The sequence below is a fragment of the Limtongia smithiae genome (genome assembly GCF_038497785.1).
Source record: "Limtongia smithiae strain NRRL Y-17922 unplaced genomic scaffold V1518scaffold_3, whole genome shotgun sequence".
Classification (NCBI taxonomy): Eukaryota; Fungi; Ascomycota; class Lipomycetes; order Lipomycetales; family Lipomycetaceae; genus Limtongia; species Limtongia smithiae.
Window position 1 is genome coordinate 818,774 of NW_027117624.1, and position 27,114 is coordinate 845,887.

General features: G+C 51.0%; 12 protein-coding genes across 12 annotated transcripts; 7 read left to right on the top strand and 5 right to left on the bottom strand.

The window, feature by feature from the left end:
• The first annotated feature begins 879 nt into the window (after window positions 1-879).
• Window positions 880-1,865, top strand: V1518DRAFT_432237 (uncharacterized protein). Its single transcript, XM_066906206.1, has 2 exons — window positions 880-1,148; window positions 1,232-1,865. Exons 1-2 carry the CDS (start codon window positions 1,074-1,076, stop codon window positions 1,772-1,774), a joined length of 618 nt encoding a protein of 205 aa, XP_066760822.1. The 5' UTR covers window positions 880-1,073; the 3' UTR covers window positions 1,775-1,865.
• A 1,393-nt stretch (window positions 1,866-3,258) lies between these two features.
• Window positions 3,259-5,061, top strand: V1518DRAFT_210726 (Metallo-dependent phosphatase-like protein). The gene has a single exon (XM_066900914.1). It carries the CDS (start codon window positions 3,393-3,395, stop codon window positions 4,944-4,946), a length of 1,554 nt encoding a protein of 517 aa, XP_066760823.1. The 5' UTR covers window positions 3,259-3,392; the 3' UTR covers window positions 4,947-5,061.
• A 1,657-nt stretch (window positions 5,062-6,718) lies between these two features.
• Window positions 6,719-8,730, top strand: V1518DRAFT_210733 (major facilitator superfamily domain-containing protein). Its single transcript, XM_066900915.1, has one exon. It carries the CDS (start codon window positions 6,963-6,965, stop codon window positions 8,526-8,528), a length of 1,566 nt encoding a protein of 521 aa, XP_066760824.1. The 5' UTR covers window positions 6,719-6,962; the 3' UTR covers window positions 8,529-8,730.
• Window positions 8,731-8,824: 94 nt separating this feature from the next.
• On the bottom strand, window positions 8,825-10,859 carry V1518DRAFT_413827 (uncharacterized protein). Its single transcript, XM_066903406.1, has one exon. The coding sequence runs from the start codon at window positions 10,715-10,717 to the stop codon at window positions 8,933-8,935; it is 1,785 nt and encodes a 594-aa protein (XP_066760825.1). The 5' UTR covers window positions 10,718-10,859; the 3' UTR covers window positions 8,825-8,932.
• Window positions 10,860-13,410: 2,551 nt separating this feature from the next.
• Window positions 13,411-14,953, top strand: V1518DRAFT_413833 (uncharacterized protein). Its single transcript, XM_066903407.1, has 6 exons — window positions 13,411-13,495; window positions 13,547-13,657; window positions 13,710-13,834; window positions 13,886-14,280; window positions 14,337-14,519; window positions 14,575-14,953. The coding sequence occupies exons 1-6, from the start codon at window positions 13,493-13,495 to the stop codon at window positions 14,730-14,732; spliced, it is 975 nt and encodes a 324-aa protein (XP_066760826.1). The 5' UTR covers window positions 13,411-13,492; the 3' UTR covers window positions 14,733-14,953.
• On the bottom strand, window positions 14,510-16,164 carry V1518DRAFT_413835 (uncharacterized protein). The gene is made up of 2 exons (XM_066903408.1): window positions 15,690-16,164; window positions 14,510-15,627 (listed from the first exon to the last, which is right to left on the bottom strand). The coding sequence occupies exons 1-2, from the start codon at window positions 15,996-15,998 to the stop codon at window positions 14,881-14,883; spliced, it is 1,056 nt and encodes a 351-aa protein (XP_066760827.1). The 5' UTR covers window positions 15,999-16,164; the 3' UTR covers window positions 14,510-14,880.
• Window positions 16,165-16,168: 4 nt separating this feature from the next.
• On the bottom strand, window positions 16,169-16,972 carry V1518DRAFT_413839 (uncharacterized protein). The gene is made up of 2 exons (XM_066903409.1): window positions 16,694-16,972; window positions 16,169-16,634 (listed from the first exon to the last, which is right to left on the bottom strand). Exons 1-2 carry the CDS (start codon window positions 16,871-16,873, stop codon window positions 16,563-16,565), a joined length of 252 nt encoding a protein of 83 aa, XP_066760828.1. The 5' UTR covers window positions 16,874-16,972; the 3' UTR covers window positions 16,169-16,562.
• Window positions 16,973-17,258: 286 nt separating this feature from the next.
• V1518DRAFT_413842 (40S ribosomal protein eS8) lies at window positions 17,259-18,151 on the top strand. The gene is made up of 2 exons (XM_066903410.1): window positions 17,259-17,476; window positions 17,535-18,151. Exons 1-2 carry the CDS (start codon window positions 17,362-17,364, stop codon window positions 18,029-18,031), a joined length of 612 nt encoding a protein of 203 aa, XP_066760829.1. The 5' UTR covers window positions 17,259-17,361; the 3' UTR covers window positions 18,032-18,151.
• V1518DRAFT_210943 (uncharacterized protein) lies at window positions 17,878-20,330 on the bottom strand. The gene is made up of 3 exons (XM_066900916.1): window positions 20,096-20,330; window positions 19,951-20,035; window positions 17,878-19,899 (listed from the first exon to the last, which is right to left on the bottom strand). Exons 1-3 carry the CDS (start codon window positions 20,240-20,242, stop codon window positions 18,149-18,151), a joined length of 1,983 nt encoding a protein of 660 aa, XP_066760830.1. The 5' UTR covers window positions 20,243-20,330; the 3' UTR covers window positions 17,878-18,148.
• On the top strand, window positions 20,280-21,211 carry V1518DRAFT_413844 (putative sister chromatid cohesion protein ctf8 protein). The gene has a single exon (XM_066903411.1). It carries the CDS (start codon window positions 20,436-20,438, stop codon window positions 20,889-20,891), a length of 456 nt encoding a protein of 151 aa, XP_066760831.1. The 5' UTR covers window positions 20,280-20,435; the 3' UTR covers window positions 20,892-21,211.
• A 461-nt stretch (window positions 21,212-21,672) lies between these two features.
• On the top strand, window positions 21,673-25,755 carry V1518DRAFT_413846 (uncharacterized protein). The gene is made up of 5 exons (XM_066903412.1): window positions 21,673-21,757; window positions 21,852-22,226; window positions 22,282-22,584; window positions 22,646-25,255; window positions 25,314-25,755. Exons 2-5 carry the CDS (start codon window positions 22,173-22,175, stop codon window positions 25,662-25,664), a joined length of 3,318 nt encoding a protein of 1,105 aa, XP_066760832.1. The 5' UTR covers window positions 21,673-21,757; window positions 21,852-22,172; the 3' UTR covers window positions 25,665-25,755.
• On the bottom strand, window positions 25,539-26,983 carry V1518DRAFT_392136 (phosphoribosyltransferase-like protein). The gene is made up of 3 exons (XM_066901771.1): window positions 26,843-26,983; window positions 25,959-26,784; window positions 25,539-25,904 (listed from the first exon to the last, which is right to left on the bottom strand). Exons 1-3 carry the CDS (start codon window positions 26,911-26,913, stop codon window positions 25,842-25,844), a joined length of 960 nt encoding a protein of 319 aa, XP_066760833.1. The 5' UTR covers window positions 26,914-26,983; the 3' UTR covers window positions 25,539-25,841.
• Between the last annotated feature and the right edge of the window lie 131 nt (window positions 26,984-27,114).

Genomic DNA, 27,114 nt, shown 5'->3' on the forward strand with positions numbered 1-27,114 from the left:
TTCCGGTCGATACAAGTACAAACTCATCAGAAGAAGGGTCGGGGAGAATTTGCAGCATGACGCAGAGCATTGATTTCCGCGGCTCTGGCGCACGCTTATCAAGACGGCGGGTCTTACGATATTATGGACTGGAAGAATACTAAGGATTTCAAACAATATAGGAAACATGCAAAGGAGAATTTTAACCAATTTAGGGAGAACGATATGCAGCTGTATTCTGATCAGTCTGATCAACAAACCTACGAGGCACGTATGTCAGAAACCGACGAGCTGGTATCTGATATGATTATGAAAGCTTTCGTGATTTTGATTTATTTAAACACAGAGACGCGAAAAATTTTGATATATTATCCTCTTCTTAACGGAAGCGAACGGCACAAGCAGTACAGAAGAAGTCATCAAGTTGCCGTTGTTCTTGAAAGTGCAGCAATCGGAGAACTGAAGGAAAAGACGTGATAATTTACGCTCCTAAATATAAGTAGCTGTCAAGGCGAATTTTATCATTAAATAGAGGGACGCTCGCCAATGATAGTGAGCTATGATTAATGATTGCTAGATTGTGCGATCTGGAGATTGACTAGCGACACCAGCGTGATTATCACCGACTTTGACTGCGAAATGTGATGTTAATAGTAAATAGCAGTCGTTTTGTAACAAAGGCTTCATATATTCGTTTCCATGGGTCGCCAGCAATTTAGATGATTAGTTGACTGGTGCAGGGCATGCATGATGGAGCTCTACAAAGATCACAATAATGGTATACGCAATCAATCCATGACCTAACCCGCAATATGCGTGCGTGTTCTGACAATCAACACGGGGGGTCTTGTGTCATAACTCGTCGAAAGGAACTGATGGGCGACGAACGCAGATCACCACGCGCAAAAGCAGAGCAAACCGTGCCGAATAAGGAGGACTGAAAATCGCAGACAGCCACTGAATATATTCACACTCACGTCTAGACAGCTGGTGTTTGAGTTGATCTTTCATTTATTATACTGCAACACAAGGTATACACAGCATACAGCACATCCGTTCTCGGGAAATTGTCTCTAGTTGCAGCGGATAGCAAGATGTCGTCGTTTTATAAATGGTATAGCGCAATGATGACGTCGAGGCCAATTTTGACACAATGTGTGACTACTTCTGTAAGTGATTGCGTGCGCTGTTGGCGAATCTGGCAGCCCACCTGCGAACGCACTTGAAGCTGAGGGGCTGACTTGTTATGCAGGTGTTATTTGGTGCGGGCGATTTTATTGCGCAAAGAGCCTCACCGGATAGGGAGCGTGACGGAAAATATGACTATGTGCGGACAGCTCGAATGTGCTTTCATGGCGGAGTAGTCTTTGCGCCGGTAGTGTCACAATGGTACAGACTTATCAGCACACGAATTGTCCTGCCTGGACGCCCGATGGCGGAAGCGTGCTTGCGAATGGCAGCGGACCAGCTGGTCTGGGCGCCTGTCGGCCTGGCGTCGTTTTATGTCAGCATGGGCGTGTTGCAGCTGCACTCATGGAAGCAGATTAAGGAAGAGCTGCGGACAAAGTGGTATCCCACGATGGTTGGAAATTACATGGTGTGGCCAGCAGTGCAAGTGCTCAATTTCCGACTTATACCGTTGGACTACAGGCTGATGTTTGTGAACATTGTATCAATTGCGTGGAACGCGTTTCTGTCATGGTTCAGCAGTACGCCGATTGAGGAAGCGCAGCGCGAACTTCACGAAGTGGAGCACTTTGTAGAGGATATGGAGAAGCAGATAAAGAAGAAATAGCACAGCGGCAGAGGACGTTCGCAAGTTTTTGTTGTTGTGCTCTGGTGTAGCTGTGCACAGTACATAGTTTCAGTGCGCTGTTGCCAAGAAGTCGGGTGACTACGGCCCCGCAAATACTTCACAGCCAAGAAGGGCGTCGTTCCAAGACTGTGTAAATAAGCAGCAAAAGTCATACCTTTTACATGTTTGCTCCAGTATACCTCTAGGTCAGGAGTGAACGTGTCCATCAAGAAGAATGTCGTATCGGCCTGTATGAAAGGATAGCTGGTTAGTCGGCTACTATGTAAAAAAAACACTGCTGCAGGTCGTGCCGCGCGTCCCCACCACTCCACAAGTGCGCGCCCACAAAGAGGTCAGAGTAGCGATTCATAAAAAATCCCCATGAATAGGTCGGAAACAGCTTCTAGTTGATTTTGTGTTTGTGTATGAATTCATCATGTAAAGCGCGGACGCGGACAGTGAGGAGGGACAGGTTGGGACGAACAACAGGTACAGTGCAGATAGTGAAAAGACAAACGAGGGCCGACATACCTGTTCCTGACAAGTGAAGGAGTGAAGAGGGGAGGTGAAGGGAGAAGTAGGAGTGTGGGAGTGGAGAATTTTGCGGAGGGGGGCCTGGGCGAGGGGCTTGTGTGGGCTGGGCCCTGTAGTCTGGCGCGTCTCGCCCGCCGCTCGTGCACTCCGAGTCCGCGCTCCCCATCCGTCCCTCTCTCCCCATCCGCCGCCGCCCGCCCTTTCGCCCTCTCCCTTACCACGCCCTCTCCGTGCCGTCGCCGTCGTCGCCGTCGATTCTGCTGTCCATGCGCACCCGCGTCTGCCTGGCCCCGTCTCATTGTCCTGCGGAGCTCGCCTCGAACTCTCCGTCAGACTGACGCTCGCGCTCAACCATCCTCCGCGCTGTTATCCCGATCCTCTTCTCCGGTGCTCGCTGCTCCGCCGCTTCGACGTGAGTGCCTCATTTTTTCCCTTTATTTTGCTTCATCTGCACGTGCACTTCTCGTATCTGCTGGTAGCGCGCGAAATCGTTACAATGTCTCGTTGGGCCCACTGCCACGACGTCGTCATCCCTCGCTGCGTTCCTGGCACCGTTCTGTCAGGTCCTATCTCAGCATAGTTTGGCTGCTTTGGCACTCGGATTTTGGAATAGTCCGCATTGGTATTTGCATATATGCAGATCGGCGGTATGACCTGTCGCGCTGCTCGCCGGCTTTGCTGAACTGTGATGATGCTTGCTCGACTTCTTCTACACTTGCACTGGCTTCGAAAATCGGCGCCTGTGCTCAGACTCGCTCCCTGCCAGCAGAAATGAGATTGCGACGAGATATACACTATCGCAGAGGAGAGCTTGGTTTGCTAACTCGCTCTATTTTAGGCTGCCGCACCCTCATTTAGTCACTCACTTACGTCCTTCTTATCACCGCCAGTCATCCCATCCCCCCTTTCTCATTGTGTGGGCATCTCCTTCCTCCGCAACGGTTGATCACAGTGATTTGTCTAAACTGGACCGGTGAATCTGGCGGCAATCTTGATCCCACTGCGAACTGGCACAGTTTTTACTAGCTGGTTTCTCGGTTGAGCCTCCAAAGTCCGTCCCTCGGACTCTAGCTCGTATTTCATCATGGGAAACAGCAACTCTCGCTCGAAGAGCGTTGATGGCTTACAGTCATATCCGTCGTTCTCCCGAACAGACACACAGGGCTCCGCTCGATCCCGGGCCTCGATTCGTTCTAAAATCACGAACGTTGCCACTGACCTCGCCAATCAAGCCTCCGCAAGTTCTGATGGGTCTCCATCGCCGGTGCTTGCAAAGCTCTCAACAGATCAAGTGCTGACGCCAAGCACTGCTACTTTCGATAATGCAAACCTGCCGCCATCCATGCAGGTTCATGAGCCGCGGGAGCCGATCCTGATCCGACGGTCTTTCGATGCATCTCCCGAATCTACTTCGCAGCCAGGAACCCCGTCAACATCCGACAAAGCTATGCCTACACTCACAGTGGCGACATCCGGCGGTACGCCGACTGGCAGCCTCGTTGCATCCGCGCCAGCTTCGCCTCTGCAGGCTGCTTCGCACAGCCACCATCACAGAACTGGAAGCAGCAGTAACGTCAGCATGGACAGCACTCGGAAAGATGATGACTCTTCCGCAAAGCTAGCTGCAAGTCAGGGAACTGATATTTCGCTCTCTCTCGACATCGACGAAATCATCCAGCGACTACTGGATGTTGGCTATGCAGGCAAGGCCACGAAGAGCGTCTGTCTGAAAAATGCGGAGATTCAAGTCATCTGCCGATGTGCTCGAGAGATCTTTTTATCACAGCCGACCTTGATCGAACTTTCTCCCCCCGTCAAAATTGTCGGTGATATCCATGGCCAATATGGTGATCTCATTCGACTTTTTGAGATGTGCGGATTTCCTCCTTCTGCGAACTACTTGTTTTTGGGTGACTATGTGGATCGCGGGAAGCAAGGACTTGAGACTATTCTTCTTCTGTTGGCATACAAGATCAAGTACCCCGAAAACTTCTTTCTGCTTCGAGGGAATCATGAGTGCGCGAACGTGACGCGTGTGTACGGCTTCTATGATGAATGCAAGCGCAGATGTGGTATCAAAGTGTGGAAAACATTTGTCGACTGCTTCAACACTCTACCTATTGCAGCAATTGTCGCATCAAAAATTTTCTGCGTACATGGAGGACTGTCGCCAGTGCTTAATTCGATGGACGAAATCAGAAATATCGCGCGGCCAACAGATGTCCCGGATTATGGTCTGTTGAACGACCTGCTGTGGTCTGATCCAACAGATATGCAAGACGAATGGGAAGACAACGAGCGAGGAGTTTCTTACTGCTTTGGAAAGTCCGCTATCAACCGGTTTTTGGCAAAGTTTGAATTTGATCTTGTGTGCCGTGCACATATGGTTGTTGAGGATGGTTACGAATTTTTCAACGAGCGGACGCTGGTCACAGTTTTCTCTGCTCCAAATTATTGCGGCGAGTTCGATAACTGGGGAGCTGTCATGTCAGTCTCAGAGGAGTTACTATGCAGTTTTGAGCTTCTAAAACCGCTGGATTCCGTCGCTCTCAAACAACAAATGCGGAGGGGACGGTATGAACGGAAAAACGGAATGCATTCAAGTCCCCCCGCAGCGCAAGTACCGCAGAGCTTTTAAGGATCGACTGCTAATTCTTCTCTTGCATGTCCCGGTCCGCCATGTGTCTTGCGCTCTCTTATCTTTTGTTTGTCTGTTAAAGGTTGAAAATGCTTGTCAATTGTTCTTCGGATGGACAAAGTACTCTTTGGGGGCATGGTGGGTATAGTTTGTTTTGACGGAATCTGGCGCCTTACTAGTTAGTTATGTTTACTCTCATCGAATGTTTTTGCTGAGCCTCCTTTCTTATCTATATATATTCCACTTGACGTTTCCTTGTCTTGTTGTCATTCCTGTTGTATAGTCCGTAGTTAACGTATTTTGAACTATTATGGTTTTGAGCCGAGGAGGCTGATCGTTCAGTAACTGCCGTATAGGCTTGCTGAAAATTGCCGTGTGTACGAAGATGACTGCAAGTCAACTGGGAAGTGGGAGGTCGCGGAGAAGGAAAAGCGATTAAGCGGCCGGATTGATTTAAAGCTCTAAAGCGATCGGCGGTGCCGATAGCTGTGGCTCGTGAGCAATGGAGTCGCTCGCTATTTGTGTGGTACGGCGATTGTGTTCCGTTCATTCCGGTTCACGATAGCAGTTGCCCCGCGCCTGTATGATCCCTCAGTTGAGTTCCCAAATCGTTCGATACAGATCGGCACTCATTCTACAGATTCGACCGACTATCGATTTCAGACCTCATATAAAGATGCAGAAGTCCAGAGGTCTACAAGGCTGGAGGTCGAAGAATCTCCGCAACGTCTCAAGAGCTGCACGAAACCTTGATTGAATTAAGGGGCCTTGTTCTTATCTCAAGAGTCTTGGGGCGCATATGCCGCTGCGAGGAGTGCGGCAAACGCCACGGTAAGTCAGCCTGTTGAGTAGCCGTGGGTCCCTCTCGGCATTACCAGGACTCAGAAATGAAATCAAATCCCAACACAAAGACAAACGAGAGAAATATTTGCACTCAAGAAAGCCGAGCGATAAAATGGATAGACCCTGTTCAATTGGCAGTGTGAAATATCCTGGTCTCTTGGCCCGAGAAGCTCGGGGGCGGGCCGCGGAACTGCACTGAAGACCCCGGCCGTGCACACAACAAATGGTCCAAGGGTCGGTCAGAGCTCTACGTTAAACTGCGCTGGCCTTCGTGCTTGCGCATTGTCCTGCAAGACTCTCAGTATTCTGTGGTTGCACGAGTGCTGACGCCCTCAGCGTCGGGTTCCGGGCCCATGCTTAAACGCATGCTCGTGGGCTGGAGGCTCGAGTCAGAGAGTGCGGTACACATCACAAATCTAGAGCGCGAGCCAGCCTCATCGCAGGCAGCACGCATATTCCAACATCGCGCGCTTCGACCCATGACATTGTTAAACTGACGCCTCTTGTAACAGGAACATCGAGTTCGCGAACGGATTTTGTTTCACTATCTCCGATATGAGTATTGGTCTGCGAAATATGGAGAAATAACGCAGTAACAGAGGAGGAGGGGCTGACTTGTCAATCCAAAATATCTTTACTTCGCTGGCCCTGGCGCGACGATCCTCGATTAAGGCAGATAAAGACATCTTGAACCGAAAAGCACGCGTACAAGAGCGCGTGGCGCCACACACAAAGTGAGTTAGTGACACGCCCTAGCTCCACAGAGCCTTCTGTTTCCTGATTCTCCGCACGCAAAGCCCGACTATCTTTGGAGACTCAGAGACCACTTCTACGGTCTCCGCTCGTAGGTCATCAACCCGAGGCACAGCGTCTCCGGAAGATTGGCTTTTAGTTCTTATGATGCTTTCATGCTTATCTGACGCAATTCTGATATCTCATGCTGTCTTGTCTCTGTCATTCTGGTCTTGGCTAGCCGTAGCTAGCATACTATGTCAAGCAGCGTACTGCCCTGCATGCGTGCACAAAGTATAGATTTGCTCCGTATCTCAGACACTAAGTTCGCTTGTCGGTCTTGCGATTATAAGACCCAGCCAGCTCGTCCACGGCATCGACTTCTCTGCCGTACATAAGGGACTGCACGCTGTATTCGTTCCCCCTTATCTTCCTCGCGGAATGGAAAAGGAAATCGTGTCTCAGGGTGTGGTCGAGGTCACGCATTCCACTAACTTATCAATTACGGAGGTCAAGGAAACTTTCAAGCCTGCCAAATGGCGCCGAGTGATTGGCATCTTCTGGGACACGTTTCTACTTGAGCCGGTCGAGCGCAAGTTTGTGAAGCGCATTGATTTCTTCATCTTCAGTTACTCACTGTTGAGCTATGTCATCAAATATCTGGATCAGTCAAATGTTTCCAACGCATATGTCAGCGGTATGAAGGAAGATCTGGCATTGAACGGCCAGCAAAGAAATCTTTTCACAACGTTCTTCAACATCGGCTATCTGATCGGTTCCATTCCGTCGCAGATCCTTATCAACAGAACGCGTCCTTCAATCTTTATCCCGTCATGCGAACTTGTCTGGGGCATTCTCGTTATGTGTCTCGCCGCAGCCCAGAATGCGAAGACGATCTACGGTATCAGATTCATCATCGGCCTCGCTGAGTCGACTGTGTTTCCGGGATTCATGTTGGTTCTTGGCTCGTGGTACTACCCGAACGAGCTTGGCAAGCGTATGGCACTATTTGAAGTGTCTAGTTCTGCCGCACAAATGTTTGCCGGATACATCCAGGCTGGCGTGTACGCGACTATGAACGGCCGATACGGCGTCGCTGGATGGCGATGGGCTTTCATTATCGACGGTATTATATCTCTTCCTATTGCGTGCATTGGCTTTTACTGTCTTCCGGACTTCCCCACCACCACTCGTGCGAGATGGCTCAGCCCGGAGAACCGCGCTTACGCAGTGCAGCGCATGGCCAAGGTCGGACGCAAGCCGCCGCGCCCGCTGACGCCAAAGCGTCTCTTGAAGTTTTTCTGTTCGTGGCGTCCGTGGGTGTTTCAGGGCCCATATAACATCGGCGGCTTTGGCGCGTCGTCGTCGTACTTCAACCTGTGGCTCACCGCTGTCGGCCGCTTCACAGTCGAGCAGGTCAACATCATCCCGACTGGCGGTAATGCGATTGCCATCGTTGTCGCCTACTTTTTCTCCATCGTTTCAGACTACAACCAGCGACGTGCGCCGTTTATTTTCGTCGCGATTCTGATTCCCTTCATATGTAATATCATCATAGCTGTGTGGAACATTCCCTTCGGACTCATGATGGCGGCGAATCTTATCAACTACGCCAATTTCTCGTCTCAACCGCTCGTCGTGGCATGGGCTGCGGAATCGTTCCAGGACGACGCGGAGACGCGCGGTTTAGTTGTTGGTCTTGGCAATACGATCAGTTACACGATGTCAGCCTGGCTGCCGCTATTCCTCTTCCCGACCACGGAGGCGCCGCATTACAGACTGGGATACAAGATCTCCAGCATGTTTTACGGCATTCAGTTGCTCACGGTTCCTGGCTTCTGGTACTACCTCCGTTGGGAGCAGCGCAAGTCGAACATGGTCCTAAATGAGTTTGGTTTGGCTGTCAATCGCGACGACTTGTATGCGCTCGAATCTTCTGGTGAAGTTCTGGACGAAGGCGAGATTGATGAGAAGCGCAAGGCTGTCACTAGCGCGGTCGAAGTTTAAAAATCTTACGCCACTGGTTCTATGTTTTAGTATGTTATGTCTGGTTATGTGCTGGGAATCAAACGATTTGATGTCTACTACACTGTGGCTCGAGAATACAGTTACGATTACGCAAGAGTGGCATGACCGCTGACGTCAGATCATTGAGTGCATCCCTTTGCAAACCTGTAACGGACATGAATGTATCCATGGCTACTCGTCGGACGCTGATCCTTGTATCAGGACCAGCTGGATGTAGCAGACAAGACTACTTATGGGATCAGCAAGCTGACATTTATGAATGACCACCTAAAAAATTGATGCAAATATACTCCGTACATTTTAACAACTACCAAAAACCAAAACGTGAAAGACCTGAATATAAACACACAAAAAAAACATAGCTAGCCGTGCAAGTAATGAACTTAGTGATGCGTTGAGGCCTTGGAAGACTCGGATTCGAGGTCAGTAGTGACATGCTCGACGTATTCGTTGTTGCCCTTTGTACTGACCTGTCGATCGAGCTCGTAATCCGGGATCTCGGTCTTGATAACAGCGGGCCGGCTGAGATGCCACTGGGAGGGCTTCATGAGGAAACCAGTCTGAAAGACCTCGTCCATATGCTCAAGCGAAACGCCCTCAGTCTCGCGAAGAACGAAGAAGGAGAAGACAGCAATGCCAATATTGAAAATGCCAAACATAAGGAACGTCCGCCAGCCAATGTTAGCAATGGCGACCGGGACAATGCGCGAGATGACGTAGTTGAAGGCCCACTGGGTCGCGAGGCCCATAGCAACACAGTACTCGCGGATGCGGTTCGGATAGATCTCGGACAGGTAGGTGAAAGGAACGGGACCCCAGGAACATGAGTAGGAGACGCAGAACAGATAGATGAAGACCATCATCGCAATAGAAGCGGGAGGAGGAGAGGTCACGTCAGCGGGAGGAGGCTTGCAGACGAGGACAACGCCGACGATGATGAAGCACGTCGCCATGGAGCACGAGCCGATGAAGAAAGGAAGACGACGACCGACGCGCTTGGCGAGCACAAACATGAAGAACAACGACGCACAGGTCTTGACAATACCGTAGACACCTGTGGCGAACAGCGAAGCGGACGTTCCGCTAAGACCCACCGTCTCGAACAACGTAGGGGCGTAGTATGTAAGCGCGTTAGTGCCGGAGAATTGCTGGCAGAACATGAGGAGGAAGCCAATGAGAACACGGATGCGGTACTCCTTGGAGAACATCTCTTTGATCGAGACGCCCTCGGAAATGAGAAGCTCCTCCTCAGTTGAGCGGCAAATATCGTCGTACTCCTGGCGCACGACGGGGTCCTCGGGAGAAGCCATGCGTATATAACAGAGGCTCTGGAAACCTTTTTCGCGCTGACCGACCTTGATGAGCCATCGAGGAGACTCCTTGATGAAAATGGCGCCGACAAAGTAAAGCACGCCGGGCACAAGCTGAAGACCCATTGGAACTCGCCACGGCATGTGGGTATTATGGTCTAGATGCTCGTTACAACCATAGTCGACCCAATAGGAAACCATGATGGCAGTGAAGATAGAGCAACCGTAGGCTGTTCCTAGACGACCGCGGACTTCACGCGGCGAAATCTCGGAGAGGTATGTAGGTGTGAGCATCGACGCGGCGCCGACGCCGAGACCAGAGATGGCACGGCCAGCGTAGAGCATACCCAGACTTCCAGTGGTCGCAGTCTGAACGATAGCGCCGATAACGAAAACAAACGAGGCGAGAGCCATGCCGCCACGTCGACCGAACTTGTTGGTGAAAACGGCCATGATGAGGGTGCCGAAAAAGCAGCCGGCCTGGAGGATGGCCACTACGTTGGCAGAGACCTGCGCCTTGTTCGCAGTAGTGATGCCAAAGTCGCGTTGGAAGCTGGACATGGAGACGGCCGCGCCGATGAAGCCAGTGTCATAACCGAACAGAACACCGCCGATGCAGGCAGTGGCCGCGGTAAAGCCAAGATGGTAGTTGACCATCGTGAAGCGAAGGAGAGGTGGCGTAAAGGGTACAAGGTGCGACTGCAATAGCGCGGGAATCGGTCCGGGGAATCCGGGGTAGTTATAGACCCGGGCAGACAGCGGAGACCTGGCACACGCGCCCCATTCGTGCAGGGCGACGCGAAGAGCACACACGCGCGCCGCAGCTGGGGCAAATCCGTGTCGCATGCATCGGATCATGTCGGCTTACAGGGGCCGTGTCGCTGTGGGGGAGCCATTGAGCTCGCAAGACCGGCACGCGCTCGGGCAGCGACAGAAGCTGCATGCTGCGACACAGATCGACACCACTCCCCCACGCACGCCGCGCGCCGCTTCGCCTGACTCAACTGGGGAGCCGTCTTAGACACACCGCGCCGCAGCTCCTGCACATCCGCCAGCAGACCGGCGCAACAGCGGCGCTCTCGCACGGTCTGTGCGCAGATACTCCGAATTGGCTGCGCCGCGCCTCCACGTCTCGTCCCGCCCCGCCTTCCCGCCGCCAACCTCCCCCCCCCACGTCTGCTGCGTCGTCCCACTGTGTGTCGACTCTGGCGGCGCCACCGCAAACCTTATTGTCGCTCCCCCACATATCGCGTCGCCTGTTGTGAAGCTGTCTCAGAGCGTGTCGGCCAACTAGGGAGCGTGGGGGTGCCACGCGTGTGTCCCCCACAGGCTGCCCCGCGTCTTCCGTCCCCCCGCCCTTCTCCGCATTCTTCTCCACACCCCGCCTTTTCACTTGCGCCTCCCCCATATTCTTTGCTTGCGCAGCTGTGCCGTGTCGAACTGTGGATGTGTCGCTAGCTGATGCCCCTGTCTTCGTCGCCCCTTGGCGGGCGGGGCATGTTCGGAGCCCCAGTGCTGAACGTGCAGCGCTGCGAGTATTCATCCGGCACCCCGTCGGAGTTGCCTACGTGTCTAGCTCCTTCGAGGGAGATTAAGATCTGCAATCGAAAATCTACCATGGACTGGCGGTCGGTACTGACGTCAGCTGCAGACGGGGAACCTCCGCCGGCGCGCCGGCGCCTTGCACGGGCAGTGCCGTGTTGAGTAGTCGGGCCCGGTAGCATCATCAGCTGAGCAGACTAGCGTCACGCACCCAGATGCTATCGGATATGAGCTTCTATTTTCTGATCGCGCCATGAGAGAGGAGACGAGGTCCTGAATCTCGTGCGGCGGTCGGTTCCTGGGGTGCCGTCAATTATCCGGCGCGCGTTCCGACTTTCTTGCGCTTCGGCGATGAGATTTTCCCTTCCCCGCGGGACGGCAGCGCCGCACGACATTTCTGTGACCCCCATGCCTCAAATCTACATGGACACCCCACGCTATAGAAGCAGTGCTGCGCTCGCTTCCTTACGCATATCCTCCTATAGCGGCTTCTTGTGTCGTACGCGGCACTTCGCACCCCGAATCCGAGTAGATAATGTGTCCAACTTTCATATGCCAAATGTACTCCGCCCGCACAGGCTGCCATATTTCGTGCGGTCGTCCAGCTCAGCGTATAGACCTTGTAATTGCCTTGTGTCGACTCCACGATAATGGAGGACCACCGAACTGGGTAAACTTGCACATTACGGCTCGTCTAACCTCTCAGACGTGGGGGATACAGGCACTAGCAGGCTGGCGCAGTTTCGCTAATGTCGACCTCCCTTTGGGACCTTCGGAACGTGAAGGATCGCTCTTCCGACCGCTCTGGAAGGAAATAATATCACAATGTCGAAGACGACATGTTACGACCAAGTCACCTGTCACTTTGCAAGTGGGAGGCGCGAAAGTTCAGACCGGCGAACCACCAATAGTAGATATCTCTTGCGCACTGCACGACAATCTCCCCCTTATGCAGGTTTCATTCATGATCGCCCACAGCTGGCGCTCTGAACTGATAGATGGCTGACTACTCGTGCAAAGAAGGTAGCTAGTCGTCCGGAGGCACCGCGTAGATAGTGAGGTAGTCGGTGCGCCGATGGTCACTTCGTGAGTAGGACCCCCCTGCGTACTTTCTGATAGTTATCCTGTCGTGAGCGCGCGTGCTCTATCCTCGGTCGCTCCCGCTTAATGCAATTGCCAAATCCAGTTGATCTATCATGATTGTTCCTAACCCAACCCTGGGCCATAGCTGAGCTGTTTTAGTGAACATAATTTTCCAGCCCGCGTGAGTTGACGACCCCTATCACGTTGAATATCCCGCGCCTCCGCAATCGTCGTCCCATCTCCAGATAACACATCTCCCGTGGGGGATCCCATCAGGATAACCCCACCTTTTCAAACAGCTCAGAAAACATCTTGGCATACTGCGGTGCCACTTTCCGAATTGTAATATCCAGATACGTTGGTGCCATGATGCGACGTCGTCTAAAAAGCTTTGAAAGTAGGCGCTTCTAGAGCAATACGCATGACCGCATGTTAATTCGCCACTGAGATCGACGTATGCTCTGACTCCATGCAAAGCCTCGCCGTGATATTTTGTCCGCACATTCAGGAAGATCATGCGCGATTAACTTAGAAGAATCACACATCCAGTAGTAAGCTGCCAGGCAGCGCTCACACGACTTTATATAAATTGTAATCAAGGTGAGTCATTAACACATGGTTACAGCAGCAGCTTGACTAAAACTCGAGTGTAGTGTATCATGCCGGCGCCGAGCCGGGGCAGTTAAACATGCGACGTCATCCAGATCCAGTAGTGGCCTCGATAAATTGGGCCAAGCGGATGTTTTCAATCCTGATTCTACCTCTGTACACGCATAGTTAAAAAGCCATCTAAGCTAAGGATAAGTCATGCTCTGCTCACCAGATTAGTGGCTGTTCCGCTAACGTCGCGCGAACGAACGTGGTCGCCACGTCACTGGGAAGTTGCGCAAACGCGCCCGTTTTTTGACGAAACCTCCTGAGCCGCACTCTCCTCATCGCTCACGAATTAGTAGCGTCGAGGGCGGTCGGCAGATCGTCGTCTATTTCCGCACAGAGAGGGCAGTCACAATGGTATGTACTCTCTAGTCTGATTTACATATATATGTCTAAGTCAATGTGTAGCATAACGTGAAACGCGTGCACACGACAGCAGAAGCGCAAGCGCTCAAGAAGAAGCGCGAAGCCGTGAAGATTGCGGAATACCAGGCACTTGTGAAAAAGGTGCTTGAAGCGGTAAGACAGTTCAACTGATATTTCTCAGCGAGCGCTTTTGACGCTGTTTTAGAGAGGACGAGGAGATGCTTCACAGGATGCATTGCAGTTGACGACATCACTGCTGAAGCAGAATCCCGAATATTACACGATCTGGAATTATCGCCGGGAAATTCTAATCGCTATGTTTGCGACAATGTAATGGATTTATTCATATATGATCATTTGTCACACGCTGATAGTATGTAGGGATAAGGATGGGATTCAGGGCCTGATTGATTCCGACATGACATTTCTATTCGCTCGCCTGCGCGAGTTTCCCAAGTGCTACTGGATCTGGTCTCACCGCCAGTGGTGTCTTGAAACTTGTCCCACTCCGAATTGGAAAGCTGAGCTTGCGCTTGTGAACAAACTTCTCGAATACGATTCACGCAATTTCCACGGATGGCACTATCGAAGATACGTCGTGCAGAGCACGGAGAGAGCAACCGACAAGAGCATGGTGCGACAGGAGTTTGACTTCACAACCACGAAAATCAAAGAAAACTTTTCGAATTTCTCAGCGTGGCACAACAGAACGAAACTAATTCCGCGATTGTTGCAAGAGGAATCGAGTATCGATCGAAAGGAATTTTTGAACAAAGGTTAGTCTTCCCAACTGTATATTCTAGTGATGGTATCGTACTAACTACATCTTTAGAAATTGCGCTCATTACACAGGCAATCTACACTGATCCAGACGACCAGAGCGTTTGGCTATACCACCGATGGCTGTTAACGGCGAACGATATCGCGATATTGTCATCCGAAGAGCGGATAGCGTTGATGCAAACCGAAATCAAGTCGATAAGCGAATTACTAGAAGTTGAGCCAGACAGTAAATGCAAGTTGCTCGTGTTATGTTCTCATTGCGGTATTAAGACTAACAACGAATACAGGGTGCCTTCATTCTCTCGCCTTCTACAAAGAATTTGTGGCAAAGCTTCAAAACGTCAAGCCTGGCCCTTCTGTCATCGAATATTTACACAAGCTGGAAGAGATTGATCCTATGAGGGTCAAGCGATACGAGGACTGGGAGTCGCAAATCCAAACCTAGACTGCGACAGTCATGTACAAATTCGATATTTGCATGAGATAGAAGTGATTTCATACGTAAGCATTTCGTGGAGAGAGCATTAATTCATACCCAACACAAAACCCTAAGAAAGCAAACCAGCAAAGCCAACTTACACCAAAATAGGAAATCAAAACTCGTCAACTTTGATAACAATCTTTCCATGAACATCTCCGCTTTGTAGCAGATCGAATGCTTGGCTGAACTTGTCCCAAGACAGTATGGTATCAATGTTCACTTTCAAACGTCCTTCACAGTACATATCCACCGCGAGCTGCAGCGCCGCTAGATTCGATCGCGCATATTCCACAGTGTAACGCGGACCTCGGATTGCACCCATAAGCGACTTTCCGATGTTGTACGATAAAAACGATCCATAAGGCGACTCCGATCTGTCGCCGACTGTTGAAACAAACCAGCCTGTCTTCGCTGGAGTAAGGTCCTTCATTCGCTCCATAATAGCAGCCGAAGCACCGATCGTGTCAACCACTAGATCGTAACCACTGCTACTTCCCAGGGTGGAAAGAAGTGAGTTTACCATCTCGCGATCTTCCGTTGTCGTATAATCGACTGTCTTGTCTGCACCCATGTACTTCACTAAATTGTCGCTCTTCGGGCCGCAGGTGGCCACAATGGTCTTCACGTCGAAGTACTTCTTCGCAAGCTGAATGGCATACAGCCCGACGCTTGTTCCCCCACCGAGAACACACACCGTGGAGTCGGAGGTGAGCTTGGTTTTATTGAGGCACTGGAGAGCGAGCGTGAATGAGAGTGGAATTGCGGCTGCTTCCAACACAGGGAGCGCTTCGGGGCGAATGACGATGTGGTCCTTTGAAGGATCAATTAAGACGTGGGATGCGAATGTGCCAGCGCCATACTGCAAGTGAGATCGTGAGCAATACGGCAATATCCAAGTGCTCGCGTGACGTATTAACTTACTGGATGATAATACATCCCACACACGGCATCTCCGGCTTTCCATTTACTCGACAAACTTGATCCAACCTGCACAATAACGCCCGCAAAATCTCGTCCGATTCCTTTCTCTGTCGGCGACGTAAAAGTTTCGGGGGTGTTAATGATCGCTAGGTCGACTGTCGAAAGCGTCGAGACCTCGATCCGGATCAATAGCTGGTATCTCCCAACTGTGTACGGAAGAGTGTCAAAAGTCCAGTGCGGAGTCGATCCGGCAATGATATAGCTCAGTGACCGCGTCGCATTAATCGGGGGGCGTGTCCGTGGCGGCATTATCGTTGACCTTCCTGAAAAATTTGGGATGCAAGGGTGGCAATAGAGGATAAGACGTGTCGGGAGTATTTGTCAAGGTACATCGGCGAGCCGGCCACCCTCGGAGGCGATATCAACAAGCTTTGTCCCACTTGCCGGAAGATCCGAGGGATTGTTTGAATACTGGAACAACGCGTTAAACGATTCATACCTGTTTATTGTCCAGAGCACTCTACAATTGTTGGATCTACGTCATGGGAAAATTGTCAACCCGCAACCAGACAACCACTTGAACATCTGCATTATGCGTCAAATTAGTATGGCGGATGCAATATGTGATGGCCGATAACTACAAGCCCAGTCCTTGTAGTACACACACAACCAAGGATTTCACAGAACCGATCGCCACACAGTGTGCCTATAGTGAAGCTCATGACGAAAGCTAAAGGAACCAGTATCTGTCCGTGAGCTGTAACAGCAAAATTGACTGTTACTGCTGTCCCGCGTAGACCTCCGTGATCTTAAATGCCAGTATCTACCGATTCGGCGACGGATTCATTTGTTCGAATAAGTCGAATGATGGGTTTATGCGGTGACGGAAACGGGCTGCGGTGGTATATCAACTCCGTATTTAGTAGCAACAGCCTCGACATCCTCCTAAACAGAAACCACTGTTAGAACGCAGCTAAATAATCAAAAAGGCAAACGCAGCGTACTGGCTCAAAAATAACTTGAATCATCAGACTGCAGCTGGGGCACACTGCAACATCCGAACCGTCTAAGAGGTCCAGCAGCGCGATCTGAAATTTGTCGCCACACGGACATGGATAGGTGAAGATTTCCATGTCCGGATCGTAAATCATGTCTTCGATTTCGACCTGGTCGTATATGCTCATAATGAAAACTGTGCTACTGTGCGATTAAGATGATGCTATGGAAAAGGCGACGCTCACAACTAGAAGACACTAATCCGACGTGCGAAGTGGTACAACGATTGCAAAACTGTGAAGATCAAACTACGCTTACGTTGATGCCAAGGTCTGTGGGTTTGGGCTAACGCGCGGAATCAGCCGAATTAGGGCTACAACACGCTAGGGCTAAATCGCAGTCACGCCTGTCGCGCGAGACTATGTGCGGCGACCCAGTGCGCGTCCCGGCCACACCCATCGCGGATCCTGGCTCGACTTTGTCTTCTGCTGTAAGTCCTGTGTTCTTGTCCAGAAGACTCGTTCAACACCAGCTCTTTCTCGACCCCGCAGCAAAGGTACGTTCTTCCTGCAACACTCCTCGACAGCCGGAGGTCTCTCTACGATTGGCTTGCGCATTCGGCCGTCGTCTCTCATTCTTCCGCGTCTAACGTTCTTGTTTTATAGAGCTTGTCGCCATGGGTATTTCAAGAGACTCGCGCCACAAGCGCTCGCACACCGGTGCTAAACTTGCTTCTTATCGCAAGAAGCGGAAATTTGAGCTTGGTCGTCAGTCGGCCAATACTCGTATCGGTTAGTTGATTCGGTTTGCTCTCGAATTGTGTCGAGGTCGTCTGACCAATATTTTCAGGACCCAAGCGCATCCACACCGTCCGCACCCGAGGTGGCAACACCAAGTTCCGTGCTCTCCGTGTTGAGACCGGCAACTACTCCTGGGGTTCCGAGGGCATTGCTCGCAAGACCCGTATCCTGAATGTCGCTTTCCACCCTTCCAACAACGAATTGATCCGCACAAACACCTTGACGAAGGCTGCCATCGTTCAAATCGACGCGACTCCCTTCCGTCAGTGGTATGAGTCTCACTACGGCTCGACTGTCGGCAAGAAGCGAGGAAAGAAGTCTGCCGAAGAGGAGGTTGTCGAGACGAGAACTGCCAAGCAGGAGCGCAAGTTCGCCGCTAGAGCCGCTACCGCAAAGGTTGAGAACGCTCTCGAGTCGCAGTTCGCTGCCGGTAGACTGTACGCTGCTATTTCGTCGCGCCCAGGCCAGAGCGGTCGTGTTGATGGCTACATCCTTGAGGGCGACGAGCTCGCGTTCTACCTCCGTAGAATGCAGGCTAGAAAGTAAAGGGTTTTATTCATTGTTCTGTATTAACTTTGAAAATACAAAAGCTTTGTTTATGATGGGAAGTGTTTACCTATAACCTGATTTACAATGCAGTGTAATATAATTACTTGTAACTACCTATTTTTTCCTTCGCTTAACATCTGGCAATGCCGTGCTCGTGCCAATGGCTGGGCTATCGCCGCCGATGTTTGTAGAATTCTGCCCTCGGCGCTCAGCTCCTCTGAAGACTGCAATCAACGTCTCTGTTTCCCGTTGCATCTCGCGACTCCATTCGCTGATGTCAGAGTCCCAGCTGTTGTACATCACAGCGTTTGCAAACATCTTCATGACTTCCCGTTCTAGTTCGCTGGAGTTCTGTATGCGTCCGTCCTTCACCATTGCCTTGATCGTCCGTAGATCCGTAGGCTGGTGAATCAGGTTGTAGTAGTCGGGGGCATCGTTCTCATTGACACGGGAAGTAAAAAACGAAGCGGAGCGATTGGACGAGATGTTGGAGAGAAGAGGCGCGACGATTGTTTGGAACTTGCGATTTGTCTGACGGGAAGGAGCAAGCGTGCTAGCTGCTGCAGAATTGCTCTTGTCGTCTACGACATGTGAAGGTGATGAATCTCGGCGTCTTCTCTTTTTGGCTGCTTTCATGTCTGGTGCTTGTTCCTCATCCTCGGGCTCCTCTTCGACTTCCTCGACCTCTGTCTCGACTGCAGCTGGGGCAGCGATGTCGACCTCGGCTTCGGCTTCGGCAAGTTCCATCGTAGCTTCTTTCTTCTCCTGCGCGATCTCTGCAGAAATTTCGGCCATTGTGCTCTCGGCCTCGGTGACACTTGGGACTGGTGTTAAGCTTGTGTTCGACTCTTTTTCTCCTTGTTCGTGTTGCTCTTGGTACTCTTCTTGCTGCTCTTGCTCCCTCTCGTCCTCCTGCTGATCAGGTTGTGCTATTGGTATGTCGACTGTTGCCGATGGACTGACTATTCGCCCTTCCTCTTCTGGTTGTGGTGCAGCTTCGCTCGCTATATCCATCTGGTCTTCGCTATCCTCGACAACTACCGGCGGTTGTTCAGTTCTGACAGCTTCTCTCACCGGCCTGTCTTCTTCAGCCAGGACCTCTGGGACCTCGGGCACATCACTCCCGTCGTGATCCAGTAGTGCTTTCTGGATGCCGGGATTAGATTCGTTTTCGGTCGCTTGAGACTCATCGTCGGCGACGTCCTCGTCCTCATCCTCTACCTCTTGTTCTTCGGGCTTAACATCGTATAGTATTGGTTCCAGTGGTTGAGCTTCGCTGATAGCAGCTGTCGCCACCGCTAGTTCTGGCTCTTCCGGAGAAATTGTGCGATCGTTGTCCTCCGGGCGAGTGGGTTCGGGTTTCTCTACTTGAGAGGTTGTAATGTTGCCGGCTTCGCTCTGTTCTTCGGTCTGCGTCGACGGCACCTCCGAGATGGTCGCTTGGTCAGTTGAAATTTGTCGAGGTAGTTCAAGTTGTTCGGCCATAGGACTTCGAAAATCTTCATTGCCGGACGGAGAACTACTTTCGGACTCGTTTGAATGATCGACTCTGTCAACTATGGTCTCTGCAATTGCCTTCTTCGGGGAGGCAGTAGCTGGAACAACTTCTTGGGCATGATCATCGATGTCCTCTTCCACACCGTCTGGCTTGACCTCTTCTTCCTCATCCTCATGATGGTGATGCTCCTCGTGCTTCTCTATTTCCTCAAGCTCATGTAATCGCGTATCCCATTCTCCTTCTCCGATTTCTTCGATTTCTCGTAGATATTGACGGTATTTGTGTTCGTCTTGTCGGACCTGCAGAACTAGCTCGGTGCGGTAGCGTAGGTACAAAATTTCGGTGAGCTTAATGACCGACGGTGATGCTATGCTAGTCAGATTGTGCTCACCAAGTCGTGCAATTGAGGAATACATACGTTCCACCCCAGATCCGATTGGGCCGCTTGGCTGTCGCTCGAGACCTTCAGCCCGCAGCATAGAATTATAAAGCTCCTCGCATTCCTGCATCACGATTGTCAGCTACTGCAACAGTACTGATACATGCAAAAATAGAAACCATACATTGTCAGTGACCGGCTTCAAGCCAGAGTCTCGCAGAAGAGGATGTGCTGCCAGCGACTTGGAGATGACTGGGAATGCGGAGTCGCCTTCTTTGTGAACGTACTGCGTCAACAGCAGGCGCTGAAGGCCAGACGCCAGAGACGACATGACCCAGCTTTGGTTTTGTTAATATCTGTGGTCGTGTGTGTGACAACGGCCCTTGCTCATGAGGAACTGTTGTGTATTTCGGCGACGCGGAGTTCGATTGGGAGAAGTCAACTTTAATTGAAAGGTGTCCCCGTCCGACGCGTTCGACACACGACAGCAACAGCAACAGATCACGGTTTACGAGCCAGACAGCATGCCAGAAGCTGCTTTCAGCGTCTCGTCGAGCGTGTTCAGTATCGACGGGAACCGGCTCGCTTTGTCGTCAACACCGTCAGTAACGTCGCCCATCCTGCCACAGATCTTCGAGACTCCCCAGGGCTTCGCACTCCTCGAAATACAGGGCACACTGCACTATCCGGACTCTTCAGACGCGCCACAACTAGAGATTGGCAAGCTTACAGTTGACGGGACACGTGCATGGATTTGGATCGGGGAACACCAGCGTATGGAAGGCAGAGTCGTAGACCTACAGCCACCACTTGGAATACTACGACGCGCGTCGCTGACCGACAGCGACGCCCCAAGCGAGAACGGCAGTCCTGACGGCGTCGCGGTGGAGATTGTCGACATCATTAAGAAGAAGCTAGTATTTACGACGCGACCAGAACCAATGGTGCGGGGACATGACGGACTACGGAAACTACAGTAACGAGCCAGAGCTATTAAAACGATCTATTATCTATCCAATGAACTTCAGCAGAGTTAGCGATAACCTCTCACAAGGACGAAGAGATAGCAGAAATCATGACGAAGTGATACAAGTCAGATAAAATGGCAATAATTGTTGTCCGCCCATGCAAAGCATCGGATCAGGTCTGTGAAAGGGGTTTTCATCATACAATACACACAACGTCATGAGCTGCAAGTCAAGAAGAGAGGTACATACCAGTTATTGGAATCATCCCGAATGGAGAGAACCTGCATTTAGGCCGTCTTAGCGAAGATGCTACAATAGAGCAAATATCGAACATTAAAGAAAACGCAGACTTCCGTGGTCTCTAACAGATCTGCACTCCAACAAACTTCAGCAGAGTTAGCGATAACCTCTCACACAGGACGTAGAGATAGCAGAAATCGTGACGAAGTGATACAAGTGAGATAAAATGGCAATAGCTGTTGTCCGCCCATGCAATGTATCGGATCAGGTCTGTAAACGGGGTTTTCATCATTCAAAGTCCACGACGTCGTGATTTGGCAAGGAACGACAAAGGCGCACAACAATCAGTTGTCGTCATAACGGAATGAGTCCGCAAATACTGCATTCAAGCTGCATATACAGGAGTGCGTCACAATAGCACAAACAGTGAACGGTAAAGACGCTGTGAAAATCAGTAAAGAGAAAATTACAAACTGCCACTGCTGCAGATTGAAGATTTCGCCCCGCGGCCAACATAAGCGATCACTGCCATCGCCTGCATTTCCGCCTCAGATGGAAATAAAACACAAGGCAACCATTGCAAGCAGAACAGTCTTTCACACAGTCAGTTGTCTCCGAAGGCGCTGGACTTCGTCGTGGTAAGCCCGTGGCACACACTTCCGAACGCAAACACAGCTGCGACTCGGTTAAACAGTTCAATAGGTGAAAATTTGAGATGCTAACAAACTCCAGTGGACGCCGTCAACTCGAGGAAAATAACCGGTTCGCCGCGGTGAAAAGTCCGAGGATGCTGGCAGACAGCGAAGACATTGCGCAAAAAATTTTTTTTAAGGGGTCCTGAACACAGTGCGGAAATCCCCAACTTACAAATATCACTTCATATTTGCCGATCGTCCCTATTTTGGAGGGCAGCTTATCGACCGCCGCAACCCGGCCAAACCCTGCCGTGAAGAGTCGTTGTCGACCAACCCGCAGATCATCTACCTCCCTTGCTCACCGGCGTGTCTTCATCTTGCGAGGACACACTAGTCAGGGATTGTATACAGATTCACGATGTCTTCAAGCAGTGGCACCGCCCCAGCGGCGAAGACCCTTGTCATGGAGAACGTAAGGCGCTTGCCAGTGCTCGAATCAGCGCCTTGGTACTGACCTGCTTGTATAGACCGAAAAGCGAGATGCTCTCATTGCTACCGAGAAGAAGTTTCAGCAGAAGTGGGCAGACGAGAAGGTGTTTGAGATTGACCCCCCCAGCAAGGCCGAGACGTCAATTGAGGACCCCGAAGAGTTACGCGAGCAGTTCCCTAAGTTCTTCGGTACCATGGCCTACCCTTACATGAACGGTGTCCTGCACGCTGGCCATACCTTCACGCTCAGTAAGGTTGAGTTCCAAACCGGATTCGAGCGCATGCTTGGAAAGCGAGCGTTGTTTCCGTTGGGATTTCACTGCACCGGCATGCCCATCAAGGTACAAAATCTCTTAGATTTATCATAATTTGGTGCAGAATGCTAAAGATGATGTGATGCAGGCCTGTGCAGACAAACTGACGCGTGAGATCGAGCTTTTCGGCGAGAACTTCGAGAATGGACCGACTGAAGAAGAAGAGGCGAAGGAGGAAGCCGCGACTCCGGCTCCTCAGCCGAGCAGCAAGGTGGACCCTACCAAATTCCGTGCTGGAAAGTCGAAGGCTGCAGCCAAGAAGGGTCGTGCGAAGTACCAGTACGAGATCATGCTCCAGCTGGGGATTGCTCGTGAGGACGTCAAGAAGTTCGCGGACCCGATGTACTGGCTTCAGTATTTCCCTCCGCTCTGCGAGCGCGACTGCATTTCGCTTGGGACACGTATCGACTGGCGAAGGAGTTTCGTTACTACTGACGCCAACCCTTACTATGATGCATTTGTGAGATGGCAGATGAACAGTCTCAAGGCGCTCAACAAGATCAAGTTCGGCTTGCGCTACACTATCTACTCCGCAAAGGACGGGCAGCCTTGTATGGATCACGACCGACAAAGCGGTGAGGGTGTTAACCCACAGGAGTACACAGGAGTTAAAATTAAGGTCACAGAATGGTCGGAGAGTGCGAAACCGATTATTGAGAAGGCCGGGCTCGAGGGCAAGAACATCTACATGATTGCTGCCACTCTTCGACCTGAGACCATGTACGGCCAGACCTGCTGCTTCGTCAGCCCCAACATCACGTACGGTATCTACGAAATTTCTGAGAATGAATACTACGTCTGCACCTCACGGGCTGCGAAGAACATGTCTTACCAGCGAATTACTTCAGAAAGAGGTGTTGCTAAGCTTGCGACTGAGATTTCTGGCTCAGATATGATCGGTACCAAGATCCATGCGCCTTTGTCTGTGTACCCTGAGTTACGATTGCTCCCCATGGAGACTATTCTCGCATCGAAGGGTACCGGTGTCGTCACATCTGTGCCCTCAGACTCGCCTGACGATTTCGCCACTATGATTGAATTAGCCAAAAAGGCTGACTTTTATCATATCAAGAAAGAGTGGGCTACGCTTGAGCCCATCGCAATTATCAACACCCCCACTTACGGCGACCTTACTGCTGAAGCACTCGTCAAGGAGTTGAAGATTCAGTCTCCCAAAGACAAGGAGTTGCTGGCCAAGGCCAAGGAGATCGCTTACAAGGAGGCCTTCTATCAGGGTACCATGTTGATCGGACCTTACAAGGGCGAGAAGGTCGAGATCGCGAAGAACAAGGTAAAGAACGACTTGATTGACACCGGCGCTGCCTTCGTGTACAATGAGCCTGAGGGACTTGTCATGTCTCGCAGTGGTGACGAGTGCTGTGTGTCTCTTGAAGACCAGTGGTACATCGACTACGGCGAAGAAGAGTGGAAGAACGAGACGCGTGGATTGCTTGATCACATGAACACTTACAGCACAGAATCGCGACATGCTTTCGAGTATACACTGAATTGGTTGAACAACTGGGCTTGCGCTAGAAGTTACGGCTTGGGAACTAGACTCCCTTGGGATCCGCAGTACCTCGTTGAGAGTTTGTCAGACTCCACGGTTTATATGGCTTACTACACCATCGCACATCATTTGCATTCTGATATTTATGGAAAGACGAAGGGCAAGGCAGGAGCCTCTGCTGAGGAGATGACTGATGAGGTGTTTGACTATATTTTTGCCCGGTCCGGATATCCCAAGAACACCACAATCGCTGAAGACAAGCTTAAGGCTATGCGTCGCGAGTTTGAGTACTTCTATCCTCTCGATGTCCGTGTGTCTGGAAAGGATTTGATTAACAACCATTTGACTTTCTTTATGTACACTCATGTTGCGCTCTTCCCCAAGCAGTACTGGCCTCGGGGTATTCGCACCAATGGTCACTTGCTGCTGAATAACGAGAAGATGTCGAAGAGTACCGGTAATTTCATGACATTAAGCGACATCGTCCACAAGTTCGGCGCCGACTGTGCTCGTATTGCTCTTGCTGATGCTGGTGATACGTTCGAGGACGCAAACTTTGATGAGAGCAATGCGAACGCTATGATTCTCCGTTTGTACACTTTACGCGAGTGGTGTGAGGAGCAGATCAAGAACTTGGATAGCTTGCGAACTGGCCGGTGCGACACGTTTTTGGATCTTGCGTTTGAGAACGAGATGAATGTTCTTGTCGAAAGTACGCTGAAGAATTATACCAATGCTTTCTACAAGGCTGCGCTCAAGACTGGACTTTATGACTTCCAGGCTGCACGAGATTATTACCGTGAGGCCACTTCGTACGATGTTGGCATGCACAAGGACCTTGTGTTGCGATATATTGAGCAGCAAGCTCTTCTTCTTATGCCTATTGCGCCTCACTTTGCAGAGTATATTTGGACCGACCTTTTGAAGAAGCCAGAGTCCGTGCAGCTTGCACTGTTCCCGAAGATCAGCAAGCCTATCGACATCGGTATGACTGCTGCGTTGGACTATGTGCGGAGCGTGTCCCGGTCAATTCGCGAGACGGAGGGTGCAAACATCAAGAAGCAGAAGAAGGGCAAGCCAGTGACATTTGACCCCAAGAAAGACACAAAGTTGACGCTTTACATCGCGTTGCAATTTCCGCAGTGGCAAGAGAAGTATCTCGACTTGGTTCGTGAGTCGTTCGATGGGGTAAGTCTAATTTTGTGAACTATGTGCTAAAATTGCAGGTGCTAACGTGATTCCTTAGCTGTCTCTCAAATTCGCTCCAGAGTTGACCTCAAAAGTCCAGAAGCTCGGTGACATGAAGCGCTCTATGCCGTTTGTTAATCATTTGAAGTACCGTCTCACCGGTGGCCAGGAGTCTCCTGAAGTTGTGTTCAACCGGAAACTTGTGTTCGACGAGGTTGAGATCGTCAAGCAGACTATTCCAATTTTACAAAGAGGAATCGGTAGCGCTGTTGTGGAGGCCTTTGTCGTGAGCGAGGGAGAGGCTGAGGCGGCGAACATTGTCACTGGCGAGAAGGTTCCAATCGCATACCCTAAGGACGCCGATGCGGCTGTTCCTGGAACGCCAGGAATCTCTCTTGTTAACATTTAAGCTTCTCGCTTCCAGCGTGTTTATTGTATGTATAGAGCAATAAGAAATTAATCGTTCTGGATGTATTCAACACCAGTTTGTTCAACATGAATTAGTTTTGTGTAGTAAAGTTATCAAAAAAGCGCCAGTGATTCCCAATATTTTTGTATGACCGGTCATTGAAGCTCAAAAGTGTCTCTATAAAGGAACATGAGTGAAGAGATATGAGACACTTTCGCCGTTGTGCAGGCGTCGTATACTCTGTACCATCGTTAGCAGTGCATTCAACCGACAGCGAAGAGTAAGGAGGCATACCTCTGCAAGTGTAGGACTGATATCTATGGTATCCAGCTTTGGGCAGACAAGCTTCTTGTCATCATGAGGCACGGTGTTGGTGCAAATCACACGTGTGAGTTTACTCGAGGTGATCCTCTCAATCGCCTGGCCTGAGAGAATGCCGTGTGTGACAATTGCAATAACGCTGATAGCTCCGTGGGTGGTAAGAGTCTCCGCAGCTTTGACAAGAGTGCCGCAGGTATCAGCCATATCGTCAACCAGAAGTGCAACCTTGCCGGCAACATCTCCAACGAGGACCATTCGTGACACCTCATTGGCACGCTGTCGTTCCTTGTGGATCAGAGCGAAGTTGAGGTCGAGTCTGTCGGCCAGAGCGGCCGCACGCTTAGCACCACCAGCGTCTGGAGAGACGATGACGGTGTTGTCGTAATCCACATTCTCGCGAATGTATTTCAGCACAGAAGGCTCCGCATAGAGGTTGTCGACTGGGACGTTAAAAAATCCTTGGATTTGAGAGGCGTGCAGGTCCATCGTGATGACGTGATTGCAACCAGCCGTCTGTAGCATGTTTGCCATTAGTCGTGCAGTAATAGGAGCCCGTGACTTGTCCTTCTTGTCCTGGCGCGCGTAAGGGAAATTGGGGATCACAGCTGTGATGCGACGAGCTGAAGCGGTTTTGCAGGCATTGATCATGATCAAGAGTTCCATGAGATTGTCGTTAATCTCGCCACAGCCGGTTTGCAAAATAAAGACATCCTCGTCGCGAACAGACTCGCCAATGGTGACAGAAGTCTCCTGGTTCGAGTACTGGAAGACAGCAATTTTTGCAAGCTCGATGCCGAGCCTGTGAAGACACTGTTAGTAATGCAACCGGTCATAGAACTGGACACGGAAAGACATACCGCATGCTCACAAGTCGGGCAAGCTCCGGGTGGGAGTTGCCAGCAAGGATCTTGATCGAATTGGACGACATGCTCTTTCGGGCGGACCTGCTCACGGGCGAAGAAGAAACTTGGGGAAAGACGAAAACGCGGAGGAGGAACTCAGGGCAAATAGAGTTTTGGCGCATTGGGACTTGGGAGAAAGATTTTCGCCAGTCCTACACGTGATCAGGGCAAGGGCCGGCGCGGACGCGTTGCGGACTAACTCCAAATTTCCGCGCGCGTTGGTTCGC

Coding starts and splice junctions, on each gene's coding strand:
- V1518DRAFT_432237 (XM_066906206.1), top strand. CDS start 1,074: ATGTCGTCGTTTTATAAATGGTATAGCGCAATGATGACGTCGAGGCCA. Junction 1,149..1,231: donor CACAATGTGTGACTACTTCT/GTAAGTGATTGC, acceptor CTTGTTATGCAG/GTGTTATTTGGTGCGGGCGA.
- V1518DRAFT_210726 (XM_066900914.1), top strand. CDS start 3,393: ATGGGAAACAGCAACTCTCGCTCGAAGAGCGTTGATGGCTTACAGTCA.
- V1518DRAFT_210733 (XM_066900915.1), top strand. CDS start 6,963: ATGGAAAAGGAAATCGTGTCTCAGGGTGTGGTCGAGGTCACGCATTCC.
- V1518DRAFT_413827 (XM_066903406.1), bottom strand. CDS start 10,717: ATGATCCGATGCATGCGACACGGATTTGCCCCAGCTGCGGCGCGCGTG.
- V1518DRAFT_413833 (XM_066903407.1), top strand. Junction 13,658..13,709: donor TGAAAAAGGTGCTTGAAGCG/GTAAGACAGTTC, acceptor ACGCTGTTTTAG/AGAGGACGAGGAGATGCTTC. Junction 13,835..13,885: donor ATCGCTATGTTTGCGACAAT/GTAATGGATTTA, acceptor GATAGTATGTAG/GGATAAGGATGGGATTCAGG.
- V1518DRAFT_413835 (XM_066903408.1), bottom strand. CDS start 15,998: ATGCCGCCACGGACACGCCCCCCGATTAATGCGACGCGGTCACTGAGC. Junction 15,628..15,689: donor GTGGGATGTATTATCATCCA/GTAAGTTAATAC, acceptor TCTCACTTGCAG/TATGGCGCTGGCACATTCGC.
- V1518DRAFT_413839 (XM_066903409.1), bottom strand. CDS start 16,873: ATGAGCATATACGACCAGGTCGAAATCGAAGACATGATTTACGATCCG. Junction 16,635..16,693: donor TTCAAGTTATTTTTGAGCCA/GTACGCTGCGTT, acceptor GTTTCTGTTTAG/GAGGATGTCGAGGCTGTTGC.
- V1518DRAFT_413842 (XM_066903410.1), top strand. CDS start 17,362: ATGGGTATTTCAAGAGACTCGCGCCACAAGCGCTCGCACACCGGTGCT. Junction 17,477..17,534: donor GTCGGCCAATACTCGTATCG/GTTAGTTGATTC, acceptor CAATATTTTCAG/GACCCAAGCGCATCCACACC.
- V1518DRAFT_210943 (XM_066900916.1), bottom strand. CDS start 20,242: ATGTCGTCTCTGGCGTCTGGCCTTCAGCGCCTGCTGTTGACGCAGTAC. Junction 20,036..20,095: donor TGAAGCCGGTCACTGACAAT/GTATGGTTTCTA, acceptor ATCGTGATGCAG/GAATGCGAGGAGCTTTATAA. Junction 19,900..19,950: donor AATCGGATCTGGGGTGGAAC/GTATGTATTCCT, acceptor TGACTAGCATAG/CATCACCGTCGGTCATTAAG.
- V1518DRAFT_413844 (XM_066903411.1), top strand. CDS start 20,436: ATGCCAGAAGCTGCTTTCAGCGTCTCGTCGAGCGTGTTCAGTATCGAC.
- V1518DRAFT_413846 (XM_066903412.1), top strand. CDS start 22,173: ATGTCTTCAAGCAGTGGCACCGCCCCAGCGGCGAAGACCCTTGTCATG. Junction 22,585..22,645: donor GCACCGGCATGCCCATCAAG/GTACAAAATCTC, acceptor GATGTGATGCAG/GCCTGTGCAGACAAACTGAC. Junction 25,256..25,313: donor TTCGTGAGTCGTTCGATGGG/GTAAGTCTAATT, acceptor GTGATTCCTTAG/CTGTCTCTCAAATTCGCTCC.
- V1518DRAFT_392136 (XM_066901771.1), bottom strand. CDS start 26,913: ATGTCGTCCAATTCGATCAAGATCCTTGCTGGCAACTCCCACCCGGAG. Junction 26,785..26,842: donor GCCCGACTTGTGAGCATGCG/GTATGTCTTTCC, acceptor GTGTCTTCACAG/GCTCGGCATCGAGCTTGCAA. Junction 25,905..25,958: donor TCAGTCCTACACTTGCAGAG/GTATGCCTCCTT, acceptor ACGATGGTACAG/AGTATACGACGCCTGCACAA.